We start from the raw sequence: 15,582 nt of genomic DNA, 5'->3' as shown, positions 1-15,582 counted from the left end.
GAACAAAGTGACAAAAATATAAACTCAGACAGGCGTGAATCGTGACAGTTTCACGGCTGAACAGTATGAACAAATTAAAAATAGCAAGTTAACTGATTATTAATCAAATGAACTGATTGGTAACAATAGTCATGAACTGATTAATGACCAAAGAACCAAAATAACAGTCACAAATTGTGACTGATAACAACATCTCACACTGTAATGCATGCAGACAGATGTGAGTTAAACGGGATTCCATGAAACAACAATATTCATTCTGTAAACACTAAGGACAGAATGTGTCATAGAGCGAGCCATCACTTCACGTAGATAGAAGCGAATAAATGAGCAGGGTGTTGACCACGCGGCCGCAGTGCAAATATCCTGCATTGTCATACCATTACGCAGAGCAGTCGAAGATGCGATACCTCTGGTCGAGTGTGCTCTGAGGTTGTCAGGAGGCTCTAAATCTGATGCTCTGTAGGCTTCAGAAATGGCCTCACACAGCCAGTGTGACAGACGCTGGGTGGATAACAGGCGACCTGCAGATGCATCTCTATAAAGCACAAACAAATGTTGAGTTTGACGCATTGCAGCTGTGCGCACTATGTAACATGATGTTTCTTCTTTTGATTGTGGGGGGGAGGGGAAAAAACCCTCCAACGATATCGCTCTTGATTTAAAAGAGCTTGTGATGTTTTAGGCATAAAGCTGGATTAGGTCTCAGATCAGCTGAGCTGCCATCAGCCTGAATTCTAAGACATGACGGAGCGACAGAGAGGGCAGATAAATCACTCACCCTCTTAGCGGATGTTAAAGCCAACAGCAGGGCTGTTTTAAGAGACAAGAATTTAATTGGAACCTGATTCAGGGGCTCGACTGGAGCTTTGATCAGGGTCCGCAGGACCAGCGTTAAATCCCACTGTGGAGAGAGTGGGCGTGAAAACAGGCCTGCGTCTCTGTACACCTTTTAAAAAATGTTTCATCAACAGATGATTAAAAGCTGTTCTGTCCCCGAAAACTTTGTGACAAGAAGAGATGGCTGCAGCATACATTTATCGTGCTAGACACCAAATTTCTGTCCATCAGTTGCTGCAGAAAGGACAGCACACCACCTAGTGGACATGAGGTGGCCTCTTCACCTTTCTCTGTACGCCTTTAAAAAAAAATGCTTCATCAGCGGATGATTAAAGGCTGTTCCATCTCCGATATCTTTGTGACAAGAAGAGATGGCTGCAGCATACGTTTAATCGTGCTGAAACGCCAAATTTCTGTCCATCGACTGCTGCAGAAAAGACAGCACGTCACCTAGTGGACATGAGGTAGCCTCTACACCTTTCTCTGTACACCTTTTACAAAACGCTTCATCAGCGGATGATTAAAAGCTGTTCTGTCTCCGCAAAACCTTAGTGACAGGAAGAGATGGCTGCAGGATACGTTTTAATTGTGCTGAACGCCAAATTTCTGTCCATCAGCTGCAGCAGAAAAGACAGCACACCACCTAGTGGACATGAGGTGGCCTCTACATCTTGCGGGAGACCCATCCTCTCTAAGCGGATCCGCTCAGCAGCCAGACCCACAGGTGCTGGCCTATTTCTGGGTAACTCCTGATCGCTCCTCCCGCCTGGAGGAGAGCATCCTCCCTCCACGACAGTTTCCACGGGCGCCCCGAAAATAGGCGTCGTAGAACCGGAACCATGGTGCGTTCACGCGCTCGGGAGCCACTAGGAGAGCTGTCAATCCCTCCCCCTGAACTTGGTTCAAAAAACCGTAATATCAGAGGAGGTGGGGGAACGTGTAAAAATTGTTTTGGGCCATAGGCTATGAGCAAACACGTCCACCCCCTAGCGGTGGTTCGTCTCGCGGGCTCAGTGAAGCCCATAGTGTACACTGAGCGTTTCCTCGTGTCACAGACAGGTCCACGGCCGCTTTGCCAAATTCCTGCCACGTCTGGGCCATCAGACCGAGGTGGAGGGTCCACTCCCCGTGACGCGGACCGTCCCTGGACATCACATCTGCCTCTTGTACAGAACAACGGGGATGTACACTGCTCTGATGGAGAGCAGATTCTGGTGTGCCCAACACAGTACTTTCTTCACAATGTGTAACATTTGGGCTGCGTTGATTCTGTAGCACAGGAGCAAAGTGTTGAATCACATTCATAACCGTGCAACCCTCCAGAACGTTTATATGAGCTGTTGTGAGAAAAGCCACAGCGCCCCTACAGCTCAAGATAGACATGTCACCCCCCAACCTGACACTGGTACGTCTGTGAAGACTGACACGTTTGACGTAGGTCTGCTGACGGGGGCTCCCTCCGACAAAAACCAGGGGTTTTCCCAGTGTCGGAGGTCTGCTCTCACAGAGGGAGGAACAGTGATCGTCCATCTCTTTTTTTGCCTCACCAGATCCATGCGTTGACGACATCGTATTTAACAGCTTTATGATGGAAAATATCTGTTATTACTCTGCCCGGTCTTACGTGGCGGAGCTGGACTCTTAGAGAGTCAATTCTCGTCTGTGATAAACAAATAAACGAGTTTAGCCCCACTCCCAGATAACAATCACAAAAACAATAACCAGTGACACTGGCAGTCTCTAAACTTAAGCTGTTGTGCAACTGGAATCTCTGAACACAAACCTCATAAAAGGTAAATAACTGTCTTGGTTGTAAAAGAACCAATGGAAAAATAAAATCAAGTGAGTTAAGTCAAATTCAACAGCTGCAAAGCTGGTACTCAGCCCATAAACCTTTGGGGACATCTTTTCCCCACTAAGCTCCATCAGGACGTTTTGAATGAATTCAAGAGTGTCCTGTAGATTTTTGGATATTTTAGATTGAGTATATGAACCTGAAGAACACGACAACAGCTGTGCAACAGAAGACACTTCATTCAGGACCTGTGCTTCATCCATGATTATCTTGATGTATTTGGGTGGATGGAAAGGATCCTCTCTCACAGTGACAAAGATGGCCATGGTTTCCAGATGCAGCTGGTCATTCTCCTGCACATCCTGTAAACACACCAAAAATAAAGAAATGAGGACAAGTAAGAGTGCAGAGAACTACCAAAGCACAACAGTCTCTTTACTTTCTGAAACTCTGGACAGTTTACCAGCTAGACTACAACAAGAGTTCTCAGTTAAAATGAATGTAGGTGCTACAATAAAGAGTCATCACAAAATATATTTGTTTCTCCCACTCTGGCATGATGTTACTTCAATTTGAGCCCAAATTCAATCGACAAAAATAAAAGTAGTCTATAGCAAGGAGAAGAAAAAATATACCGTGCAATGTTGCATTTCAAACACAACAGGTGTGTGGATGTTGCTCGTGTTAGTGCATCATAACTTCTTACCTGGTGTTCTTTCAAAAGATGCTCCACAGGTTCAGATAGATCATCAGAGCTTTAAGCTTCTCTTATGATGGTGATGTCAGTCTGAGTAAGAACAATTACTATTAATTAAAATCTAACTCACATCTACACAAAAGAACTATTCAGCTATAAATCCCGCTGAGTCTTCTCAGATACTTCATCTAAAACTCGTAAGATCCTGGCGCTCTGCTCTTTCACGCGTCCTCTCTTGCTCCTGATGACCTCGAGCAGTTTGGTGGAGTGTTTGTCCAACTGTGACCCAGAACTTCCAGTAGGCTGCACAGCAGAAATACAGTGTAACTGGTGGATGCCTTCCTGAAGCTAAAAGAGAAAACATTATTTAACACTGAGTATTTTTAATTTGACTAAAAACTATACAGTGTAAACTACAACAGAATATCATTTTGCATTATATGCTTCTAAAATCAGAGTTGCTATACCCATGACATGAAATGCTAGATGAATTACAAGGTTTTAACACACACCCACACACACACACACACGCACACACTACATGTGTGTTGGTGGCTTAAAAAAAAAAAAAACACTAGAGCTGTGCACTTGTATTGTTACACATGATCCTGTTTCAAGATGCTCTCTGCATAAAATATGCTTCTTAACAGCATGGTCCTAATACTCCGTCAAATTTATAACTACCTTTCCAAAAAAGTTTTATGTTGCTGTTATTTATTTATTTTTGCCTCTCTGCTATCACTTGTGTGTGTGTGTGTGTTAAAAGTTCACCCGATCAGTTTTTGTCAGAGAATCACTTTTTGGCACAACACCGCCTGAGAGGACGTGTGTGGTAAATTTAGTTTTAACTCTAAAACTGCTGCTGTGCGGGTTTGTTCCGAGCAAGAGGCATCAGAACCGCATAAGATCCACTGAGATCACGCTTAGTCACGGGCATCAGAACCGCATAAGATCCACTGAGATCACGCTTAGTCACGGGCATCAGAACCGCATAAGATCCACTGAGATCACGCTTAGTCACGCACCCTCATACACTGACAGCTTGAGCTCCCCTTCTGCGAAGGAGGAGCCTTGGACCCTATAAATGAGTAATGACACGGGACATCGGAGCCATTACAAAACATAAACCTTAAATACAAAAACAATTTTTTTTTTTTTTTTTGTAGTTTCACTAAAACAAGTTTAAACTAATAGTATGCTTTTATTTTGAAACGGCCGGAAACGAGGGGAGCTCAGTTTCCGGTGTGCTGCTCCCGGGGTTGGTCAGCTGACCGTGGGTCGGTCTGCTGACTGTCAAACAATAAGAAACCGCACCGAACCTTCAACACAGGACCTCCAGGCCGAACTCGGACCCCGAGCCGCCCCTCCGAGTCCCCGCTGCTGGAGCTGCCAAGCCCGGACTGACTTCCTCCTGCCGCCCGGAGGCCGAATCTGTGCCCGAACACACCCGTTCCTCTTGTTTCAGGTTCGCAGCTGAGTCCGGGTCAGGTGGGAGCCCGTGTGAGCCGAGGCGGCCCCCCAGGAGCCCCACCATGGACCTGCTGGATGCGGCCATGCAGGGCCTCGCCTTGTTCGGCTTCATTCTGTTCGCCGTGCTGTGGCTCATGCACTTCATGTCAATAATCTACGTGTAAGTAACCCGCAGAGCTAAGCTAACGGCTTCCTCCACACACTGCCCTGTGTTCGGCTCCGGTTCGGGCGGATTTGAGACCCGAACCTCCGCCACCACGTCCTCCGGCGGGTCTGACAGCCGGGAAGCCCGCGGCTCAGACGGTTAGCTGTGGGGCGGTATCCGGTTAACGGCTAGCCGGTTAGCTCGGACCGGGCTAACGACTCGGGTCGCTTCGCTGCTGCTCCTGGGACACAAACGCGTGAAATCATGTTTAATATCGATGAGGTGTGTTTAAAGCGAGTTGATCGTGTGGTTCCGATCACTTCCTGCGGTTCTGATCATCGTCACGGTCTGTAGCTCCAAGAGTTTCCTGTTTCTTGACAGGACAGAGTTTCATTGAAACAACAAGATTTAAAGAGGTTTTGTACTGAGCGCGAGCTTTGATTGAATAAAAACTGAATGAGTTCCTCGTCGGTTCGGCACCGACCCAGCTCGGATGTTCTGTGAGGATGGAGGTTCTGTATTGACAGATTATTGCACAACTGTAAACAGGAAACGACCAATAATCAGTGATGACGCAGGGACTGTCAGACCGCCAGCAGAACCGGTTCTGGTTCTGGGGACCTCGGGGATTTTCCCTGCTCAGTTTCTCTAGGTTTTAGGTGTTGATCCTGGACCTGTTCTGACCCAAATTCCCTGGTTCTGGAGCCAAGGGAACTGTCTGTTTTAGATGTTTCTGCTCCATCTCACAGAGTTTTCATGGATGGGTGATCTCATCAGAACCTCAGGGGTTCTGCAGAACTTATTAAATGACTGAGGCGTGTTGAAGTGGGACGACTCGGCGCCACAGAACCATGAAGCTGTTGAATTCCACCAGACCTTCAAAGGTCCAGACAGGTCCAGAGTTTAAACGGTTATTATGAGCTCTGAAGAGATTACCGGGTCTGGAACCATTAACGTCACCTGACCCGAAGCCTGGATTCCTTTAATGGTCTGTTTGGTACCGCTCAGATTATCAGGTTCCTCTTGTGACAAAATCCAATCTTTACTTCTGCTGAGGATCTGTTATCGTAAGCCCGACAGAACTCAGTTCAGGTAAACAGAACCTCCTGTTCTCTGATTGGCTCACAGATCAGACGACTCACCTGTGAGTTGACCTGATGATGTATGAGTGTGACCTTTGACCTCTGTGTTCCAGGCGCCTCCACCTGCACAGCAAGAGGTCGGAGGTCAAACAGCCATTCTCCCAGGTGACCGGAGTGTCTCTGCTGAAGCCTCTGAAGGGGGTCGACCCGAACCTGATCTCCAACCTGGAGACCTTCTTCACTCTGGACTACCCCAAGGTGAGGAGAACCACACACAACACGCACGCACACACACATATAACACACACAGACACCCACACCCCACACTAGAGCTGCAATTTCAGACCTGGGCCCGACGGGTCGGGCCAAAATAATGTGCTTGATGGGCGGGCCGGGTCGGTCTCGGGCTATTGATGTGGTTTTACCAATCATACAGCACAAATAAGAATGCACAATATAAAATTGTGTTAATCTACTTGTTGAGGAGGGGGCAGGTCTGACCGGCCGGTTGAAAGAGGTAAAAAAAAGTCTTAAGCTTCAGATGGATCACTGGATCACCGGCCGCGTACGTCTCGGGACCTGCTGTCATCTGTGGAAGGAAGTAGCAGCATCTACAAAAGTGGAAGCGAGCAGCGCAATGAATTAAAATAGACTTGTTCTATATTTTTCAAAATAATTTAGCTCTAAAAATAGTTTTGTTCATATGTACAATAGTTTATCTTTACAATAGAATTTTAGGCTATTTGTTTTGTATGTTAATATTCATTTGATGAAACAAGAAATCTTATATCTTCCTTTCTTTACGTTTTAAAAATATAATGTTAAACTGGTTTGCTTACAAAAACAGTAGAAGCTTAATTAAAAAAAAGTCAATTTTTTTTTTTTTTTTTTTTTTTTTTTTCAGGTTCGGGCCTGAAATTACAGTTAACTGGTCGAGCTTAGAAAAAAAACCTATGAGCTAGCACCGGGTTGGATTTTAATTTGTTTTAGGCCCGAATGCAACTCTACCCCATGCCCCCACCACACACACACATACAAGAAAACACACACATGACGCACAGTCACACAACTCACTCACGCACAGTGCTAATTCAGGTGTGTGTGTGTGTTGCTGCTAACTCAGGTGTGTGTTGGTGGTAACTCAGGTGTGTGTGTTGGTGGTAAGTCGTGTGTGTGTGTTGCTGGTAACTCAGGTGTGTGTGTTGGTGGTAAGTCGTGTGTGTGTGTTGCTGGTAACTCAGGTGTGTGTGTTGGTGGTAAGTCAGGTGTGTGTTGCTGGTAACTCAGGTGTGTGAGTGTTGGTTTTAACTCAGGTGTGTGTGTTGTGGTAACTCAGATGTGTGTGTGTTGGTGGTAATCAGGTGTGTGTTGGTGGTAAGTTAGGTGCGTGAGTGTTGGTTTTAACTCAGGTGTGTGTGTGTGTTGGTGGTAAGTCAGGTGTTTGTGTGTGTGTGTTGGTGCTAACTCAGGTGCGTATGTGTTGGTGCTAACTCAGGTGTGTGTGTGTTTGTGTGTGTGTGTTGGTGGTAAGTCAGGTGTGTGTTGGTTTTAACTCGGGTGTGTGTTGCTGGTAACTCAGGTGTGTGTTGTTGTTAACTGAGGTGTGTGTGTGTGTGTTGGTTTTAACTCGTGTGTGTGTGTGTTGCTGGTAACTGAGGTGTGTGTGTGTTGGTGGTAGGGTTTGTGTGTGTTAATTTGGGTGTGTGTGTGTGTGTGTGTTGGTAGTAAGTTAGGTGCGTGAGTATTGGTTTTAACTCAGGTGTTGCTGGTAACTCAGGTGTGTGTGTTGGTGGTAACTCAGGTGTGTGTTTGTGTGAACTCAGGTGGGTGTGTTGGTGGTTAGTCGTGTGTGTTGGTGGTAAGTCAGGTGTTTGTGTGTGTGTGTTGGTGGTAAGTCAGGTGTGTGTTGGTGTTAACTCAGGTGTGTGTGTGTTGGTTTTAACTCGGGTGTGTGTGTGGTGGTTCAGGTGTTTGTGTGTGTTCGTTTTAACTCAGGTGTGTGTTGCTGGTAAGTCACGTGTGTGTGTGTTGGTGGTAAGTCACGTGTGTGTGTGTTCGTTTTAACTCAGGTGTGTGTGTGTTGGTTTTATCTCAGGTGCGTAAGTGTTGGTGCTAACTCAGGTGTGTGTTTGTTTTAACTCAGGTGTGTGTGTGTTGGTTGTAAGTCGTGTGTGTGTTGGTTTTAACTCAGGTGTGTGTTGGTTTTAACTCAGGTGTGTGTGCGTGTGTGTGTTTGTGGTATCTCAGGTGTGTGTGCGTGTGTGTGTTGGTGGTAACTCAGGTGTGTGTGTTTTCAGTTCGAGGTCCTGCTCTGCGTTCAGGATCTGGATGATCCAGCCGTGGACGTCTGTAAGAAACTTTTGGGTAAATATCCGAACGTGGACGCCCGCCTGTTCATCGGTGAGTGAAGCATCTTTTGTTTGTTATTGATATTTTAGTTTTTTGCATAATATTTGTTTTGTGAAGCTTTGTTTTCTTTTCTGTAGATGACCTTTTGTTGTTTTATGTTCATTGTTTTGTTGCTCATCATTTGTTATTAACGGTTATTTTGGCCTTGTTAGCTTCTAGCGTGAGCTTGTTGTTGGTTTTCAGGGGGGAAGAAGGTTGGAATCAACCCTAAGATCAACAACTTGATGCCAGGGTACGAAGGAGCCAAATATGGGCTGGTGTGGATCTGTGACAGCGGCATCAAAGGTCAGAACCAGAATCTGAGCATGAGCTCTTTTGGCTTTTCTTTTTATATTTACTAATGTTGCTTCAGTCTTTGCAGATGACATCGGTGACATCATTAGCATTTATTGCTAGCACTTCAGTGTAGAGTTTTAACTGAACTGTGAACCTTTGTTTTCTTTAAAGTTTAATGGTAACGTTTAACATTCAAACGTTTCAACATTTAAATTTTTTACAGCAGAGTATTTTAAAGTTTTTTTTTATCTTAAAGTTTTCTGTGGAGGTTTGTTGTAAAAGTTTGGTTTGTTTTCTGGCCTCTGAGGGTTCTGGATGTAGTTCCAGTGTCCTCTGAGAGTCTGGCGTCCAACATTCAGTCAGTTTCAGTTTTGACCCAGGTGGATCCTGTTGGATCACACAGAGATGAGTTGTGGCGATCAGGTTTTCTCAGATTGGTTCCGTATCTTTGGCTCTGCAGGGTTCACTTTGTTTCAGCTATCAATAATTCAAATGGCTTCACTTCTAATACAGTTTAGAAACCCCTTAATCCAGGAGTTCCCCATATCTGCTCCCTCACCTTCACCTCCGTTGTTCAGTGAAACCCGACACCCTGACCGATCTGACCAATCAGATGACAGAGAAGGTGGGACTTGTCCACGGGCTGCCGTATGTCGCTGACCGCCAGGGCTTTGCCGCTACGCTGGAACAGGTGAGTTTATTGTCTGAGGGGGTGGGGCTCAAGGTTTAGTTGCTAACAGGGCGGGGTCAGAGGATTAGTCGCTCACAGACTCGGCTGTGCCCAGGTGTACTTCGGGACGTCCCACCCCCGCTCCTACATCTCTGCTAACGTGACGGGGATCAAGTGCGTGACAGGAATGTCATGTTTGATGAGAAAGGACGTGTTAGATCAGGCGGGCGGGTTGGTGACGTTTGCTCAGTACATCGCTGAGGATTACTTCATGGCCAAAGCCATCGCCGACAGGTTAGCCCGTTAGCATAAGCACCTGGCTGACACTGATTTATTCAAGAAGTAATGACACGTTTCCTGTTTCCTCCACAGAGGCTGGAAGTTCTCCATGTCGACACAGGTGGCTCTGCAGAACTCAGGCTCGTACTCAATTGGTCAGTTCCAGTCCAGGATGATCAGGTGAGCGCTCAGCTTTCACCTGATTGGCCAGTTTCTCTCTGCTTTGAGGGTGGAGATAAGAGGTCAAAAGTCATTTCCTGCTCATCCAGGAAATAAATGTTTGTATTTGTAACCTATTGCTGTTAATAAAGTTTGTTTGAACAGGTGGACGAAGCTGCGGATCAACATGGTTCCGGCCACGGTCCTGGAGCCAGTCTCTGAGTGTTTCCTTGCCAGCCTCATCATCGGCTGGGCCGCTCATCACGTCTTCAGGTACGACCAATCAGGGTATAGGAGCTGGTGGGCGGAACTTAAAACACCTGTAACACGCTGATGGTTAGAGCTAGGGGCGGGGCCTATGCCAAGTTCAACTCAGTCAGCAGAAAGTCGGAGATTCTGGTTTGGGTTTGAGCTGGAGCCTCATCTAGATTCTCCAGAACTCCTGTTTCAGTAGAGGCGGGGCCATGGGTCTGCTGTCTCCATGGAAACTGATCAGCTGAGTGTGTTTGTGTCTTAGGTGGGACATGATGGTCTTCTTCATGTGTCACTGTCTGGCATGGTTCATCGCAGACTACATCCAGCTCACTGGAGTCCAGGTACTTAAGGCTTTTATTCTGAAAAGACTTATTGGTGGTTCCTCCTCACTTTAGATTGACAGATGCACAGATTGAGTGATTTATTGATGACATCACGCAGGGTGGTCCTCTGACCTTCTCCAAGTTGGACTTTGCCGTGGCCTGGTTCATCCGGGAGTCCATGGCAGTCCAGATCTTCCTGTCTGCTCTGTGGGACCCGACCATCAGCTGGAGAACCAGCCGATACCGGCTGCGCTGCGGCGGTACCGCCGAGGAGATCCTGGACGTGTAGTTACCATGGCGATGCCCTGCTCATCATCATTGTCACAGAGGGAAGGAGCAGACAGACTGATGCTTGTTTTATATGAGAGGAACCTCTGTGTGTGTGTGTGTGTGTGTGTGTGTGTGTGTGTATGTGTGTGTGTGTTTTTAACTATTTATGTTTCTGTTGGTGCTAAAAACAAACGGCAGAGCGAGCCAATCGGAGCACAGGAATGAAGAACAAAAAGAAAATTAGGGGAAGCATCGCACTGAATCACTGATCAAAAAACAGCCAATCAGGAAGGAGCAGCCACAACTCTGACTCCTGGTCGGCTCGTTTAAAACAAAAAAAACTAAAGCAGAATCCAGAACAGAAGATCAGAACAGCTCTTTACTATTGTGACATTTACAGGAAATGTGACAAAAGGTGATTTGATGTTTCTTGTTCCTGAACAACCCAAAACTGCTCTGATTGGCTGATCGATTAGGAGACTACTCTGATTGGCTGATTGAGTTCCTCACAAACCAATGAGCTGCTGGTGGACCAGTAAGAAAACCACCTAGAACCGGCTGACCCAACTAGAAGTGACAGGACAGGAAGTCAATAGGATTTCAAAATAAAAGTTTAGATATCTGCAGCTGTTTGTAAAAAAAAAGTTTAAGTTTATTGGAGACTGGTTCTGTTGGACTCAGAGTTGTTCAGGTTGGCCATGCAGAGAAATCCATCTTTAAGGTTCTCTGCGGACAGGCCTGCAGGCGTTTGGTTCAGTCCAGCTTTAACAAACAACCGTACGGTTAATCCTTAAAACGGGAACAAAATGCACTTTGAAAAAAAGAAAATTCTGTTTTCAGGATAAAAACACATCTGAAATTCAGAAAGTTTCTCAAAATTTTAGAAAAATAAAAATCAGAGATGTGTTGTTGTAAACAAACTAACAAATAAATAAACCCCAGTATTCTGATTAAAAAACAAAAAAAGGTCGAAACATTTCAACATTTAATAAAAGGACCAAAAAGAACCAAACACATTTCTCTGAAGCTCGTGTGTGTGAGTGCACGTGTGTGCGCGTTGTCAGGGGTTTGTGTGATGACATCATCAGCTGTCGGATGAACCTACGTCTGAACTTTTATTTGTAAATAATTTTTTTTAAGTACAGTATCTGCTGTCTGAACCGACCAATCACAACTGAGACTGTGCATTCACACTGGAACAATAAAGCTTTGTCCATACAAAGCGTCCCCTGGAAGTCCTGGACTCCAGGACAGGTTGTGGGCGGAGCTTGGACTGATGGAGCGGAGTCATTGGTCATAAGAATTATTTATTCAGTGATTCATGCTACAACATCCTGTCACACCTTTCAGAATAAATAAAGATTCAAAAACTTATCCATCATGCATTGCTGCTGATTTCCAACAGTTCAGGGAGTGACAACATCCCGCTGACTCCCACAATGCACCACAAACATTCAGAGATGAGACGTCGCGTCCTGCCAGGGGCAGTAAGGTTGGTTTCACGATGAAGGCCCAGCAGTTTCAGCTTCTCACACAATTGATCTTAAGTCATGACTTTATTAAATTAATAAATACAGGAACAATAATTTACTGACAGGTCATATGACGGCTAATTGAACTAACAAAAATATGAGACCTACCGTAAAAACATTACTCAAATGAATATTCAGTTCTTTTATTTCTGCTTCTTAGTAAATCATCTTTGTCTATTATTTATAAAATATTTCTACAGACCGAGTCGGGCTTGGAAACTGAGACCAAAATAATCCGCTGCTTAAAAAATAAAATGGGTTATAAAATAAAAAGTTTTTAGGTCAAGATCTGAAAATTAAGACAATTATCTGAAGATAACGAGTTACTTTAGGAGAACAGCTTATTTTTATTTATGATGTCCGGATCCAAAGCATCAGATAATAAATATTTGGAGAGAACGGGTTTTTTATCACATTATCTGAAGATAAATACTTTAAAGATGAATCAGCTTCTCTCAGGAAAACCAGGTTCTTATTTGCAGTTGGGTCGAGTTGTCACGAATTCAAGGCACAGAAACCTGTTTGTTTCCACACCTCGTCCTCAACAAATTTATTTAAAAATAATCTTTAGGATGTACCAGTCTTTAACATTCCTGATCTGAGTCGAAATGTGTTTGCACAAAGGTCAAAGGCAGCTTCCTGTTTTTAGTGGCTCATTTCCTGTTTTACAAACACAACTCAAAACAGAAAGTTAAATATTGGTTCTTCAGATTAAATTAAAACTAATAGCAACCCCGCCCCCTAAACTCCACCAATCAGCTCGGCTCACTCACACAGGTGCAGCAGGAGGGCCGGACGTCCACGTTACTTTTACAGTATAAATACTTCCAACATTAAAGGACCTTCCCAGAATGCATTGCAACAAAACAATTATGAAAACCCTAGACACCCCCCTACCCCCCAGGCTGGAAAAACCCAGAACATAAGACACAGAGACATTTGTTTACAAAACAAGTCAACAAAGTTTCAGCAGGAAGAAAAAAAAAACTTGTACAGCTGATCAGATAAAAAAAACTGAAACATTAAAATCCAGTTTAACTCAGGTTCTCTGGACAGATTCTTGTTGAAACATTTCGTCTTTTATCCAAAAGACTTCAGTCTGAGGAGCTGCAACAAACTCAGTCTTGTAAACAGCACCTTCTCATAGTGGATCAACCAGTTTGTTGTTGACATCCAGAACTAGATGTTCACATGCAAAAGGAGGACCGTCAGCCTAACGACTGATCGTTAGTGCCCTGATGGCCGCTTGCTATTCACAGACTATTGATACCATCAATAACAGCATTAAGAGGGGGGCAGTTAAACATGGAGGCCTCTGCCCGTTTAATGAAACATAAAAACATAAAGATAAAACTTTGTACAAATATTTGGAAACATTTGCACTAAGAGCAGTTCTGGTAAAAGGCAGGTTCTGTTTTCCTGATGACTCTTTTTCTGATACACATAAAGTAAACATTTAAACACAGAAGCTTCACACTCACTCCAGCTCTTTGTTGGACTCCGTTACCCACAATGCTCTGCTGCCCTGATCTGGAATGTGCTCTGTAACCATGACGAGTTGTGGTCCATGCCAGGCGGCTTGCAGGCACAGAGTTTTGATCTCCATTGGTCTGTCTGTTGCTGCCGAGGGCCAATCGAGAGGTCCCGCGCTCTGATTGGCTGCCGAGCTCCAAGGGGGCGGCTGTCAGATGGTGGACTTGGAGAAGGAGACACGGAGGTGCTGGTTGTGGTCCAGTTGGTGGTCGTGCAGCTCAATCAGAGCCTCAATAGCCTCCTCCACAGACGCCAGCTGCATCAGAGCCATCTTCCTGTCCTTCCTGTGATATCAGAGTAAGTGACATCATCACACCTGGCCAGCTGGAGGACAGCTATCAGACAATGGTTCTACTCTGAATCTCTCCAGGATAACTGAATGTCAGGGGAATTTAGGTCAAAGTCATACATGTTATCACTTCCTAATGTTAAATTAATGTAGGAACACATGTGAGGAGTGAAGAGTTGTTTTGTGTGAACAGAGAGGAGCCTGCAGGAGCACGGAGCCTGCACACCTGATCAACTTCAAGACCTCCAAGCTGGAAAGCAGAGGTTGTTGTGGCCTCGCCTCAGCCTGATAAGCTTATAAATGGACGCTTCTTTACACCAGGGTGCCCAGTACGTCGATCGCAATCTACCAGTCGATCGCAATCTACCAGTCGATCGCAAAGGCAATTTCAGTAGATCGCACTGTAATAGAAATCAGGCTTAAAAAAAAAAAAATTCTTTAAATGTTTTTTTTTATACACGTCAGCCGATCAATCCAAAAAAGTGTGTGAAATGTGTTGGGGAGCCGGAACAAGTAAGAAGCAAAAAATTACCATTTCCATACTTTTTTCCACGATGTCATATTTAAAGAGCGTTTGTCTCATCTGCAAGTGTACCTGCATTTTCAGATTGTACTCATAAATACTACGGCACTGACTTCCTTCTGAAAAGTGAGCTGAGAAAGAAAACAGTGAATGAACTAAAATCCCAGTTATCTGTCATTTTTCCTACAGCTGACCAGCAGCGAAGCATCATTCCACTTTAATAATTGTTGAGCACAAGAAGTCTCAAGACGGAGAGATGGTAAAAAGTTATTCGTTGTAGCAGCTGACTCGTCGTTCAGAGACTTTAAAAACAAACCAGAAATATTATCTTCTATCAAAGCTCTCAGGTATCAAGAAATATGGTTACAGTTAAAAGCAGCTGCTGTCAGGGCTGAATTTTCACTTTTATTATTGTAGTTATTTTACAAACATGAAGTTATTTTTGTGGTTTTCTGTTCCTTTATGTGAAGAGCACTTGTAAATGAGTCTTCGAGGCTAAATGAGGCTTATCTGTTTAAATAAAGGTTGAGTGAGTGAAGAACAGAAGTTATTGCTGGGTTGTGTTAATTATTTTGTACGTGGACAGTAAAAATAAATTGTCACTTTTTTTTAACAAACTTTTGGGTTTTATCATTTATGTTGCGTCCACAGCGAGCTGGGACATGTTCATTCGTTTCAGCTTTATTTATCCAGGTTAGTGTCATTGAGTCACGAGGACTCATTTACTAGAGAGACCTGTTTTAGACAGACAACATATAAAGTACAGACAACAATAAACTACAGTAAAATGCAATTAAAATAAAAGTAGTGTTATAAAACAATAAATCAAGGTGCCATTTAAAACATGGTAAAATACTAAAACCAAGAACATAAAACATAAAAAGCATACTTAACATATTTATAAATAAGTATATGTTTTGTATTTTTATAGTAAGTAGATCACTTGGACTTGGTCATTTTAAAAGTAGCTCGCGTGCTGAAAAAGTGTGGGCACCCCTTGACACAGTCTGGGGGCACCCCTTGACACAGTCTGGG

At 44.4% G+C, this 15,582-nt stretch overlaps 2 protein-coding genes across 2 annotated transcripts in view; one reads left to right on the top strand and one right to left on the bottom strand.

The window, feature by feature from the left end:
• The first annotated feature begins 4,840 nt into the window (after positions 1-4,840).
• Positions 4,841-12,102, top strand: ugcg (UDP-glucose ceramide glucosyltransferase). The gene is made up of 10 exons (XM_037692326.1): positions 4,841-4,962; positions 6,143-6,287; positions 8,327-8,429; positions 8,622-8,723; positions 9,293-9,405; positions 9,500-9,678; positions 9,757-9,843; positions 9,988-10,095; positions 10,340-10,418; positions 10,519-12,102. The coding sequence occupies exons 1-10, from the start codon at positions 4,865-4,867 to the stop codon at positions 10,687-10,689; spliced, it is 1,185 nt and encodes a 394-aa protein (XP_037548254.1). The 5' UTR covers positions 4,841-4,864; the 3' UTR covers positions 10,690-12,102.
• A 1,311-nt stretch (positions 12,103-13,413) lies between these two features.
• The window catches only part of LOC119424750 (polypyrimidine tract-binding protein 3), a 23,808-nt gene continuing 21,639 nt past the window's right edge, over positions 13,414-15,582 (bottom strand). The window contains exon 12 of the mRNA XM_037692251.1: positions 13,414-14,019. Within this exon, the coding sequence (XP_037548179.1) occupies positions 13,887-14,019 (133 nt within the window). The 3' untranslated portion in view covers positions 13,414-13,886. The remainder of the gene's footprint in view (positions 14,020-15,582) is intronic.

Source organism: Nematolebias whitei, chromosome 18 (genome assembly GCF_014905685.2).
Source record: "Nematolebias whitei isolate Nwh7 chromosome 18, NemWhi1, whole genome shotgun sequence".
Classification (NCBI taxonomy): domain Eukaryota; kingdom Metazoa; phylum Chordata; class Actinopteri; order Cyprinodontiformes; family Rivulidae; genus Nematolebias; species Nematolebias whitei.
Note: the sequence above shows the minus strand (reverse complement) of the source record. Positions and strands in the feature narration are given on the sequence as shown.

Excerpts from the sequence above, each read along its gene's own strand:
- ugcg (XM_037692326.1), top strand. The coding sequence starts at position 4,865 with ATGGACCTGCTGGATGCGGCCATGCAGGGCCTCGCCTTGTTCGGCTTC. Across the intron at positions 4,963-6,142 it reads TTCATGTCAATAATCTACGT|GCGCCTCCACCTGCACAGCA; the intron begins GTAAGTAACCCG and ends TCTGTGTTCCAG. Across the intron at positions 8,724-9,292 it reads CTGTGACAGCGGCATCAAAG|TGAAACCCGACACCCTGACC; the intron begins GTCAGAACCAGA and ends TCCGTTGTTCAG.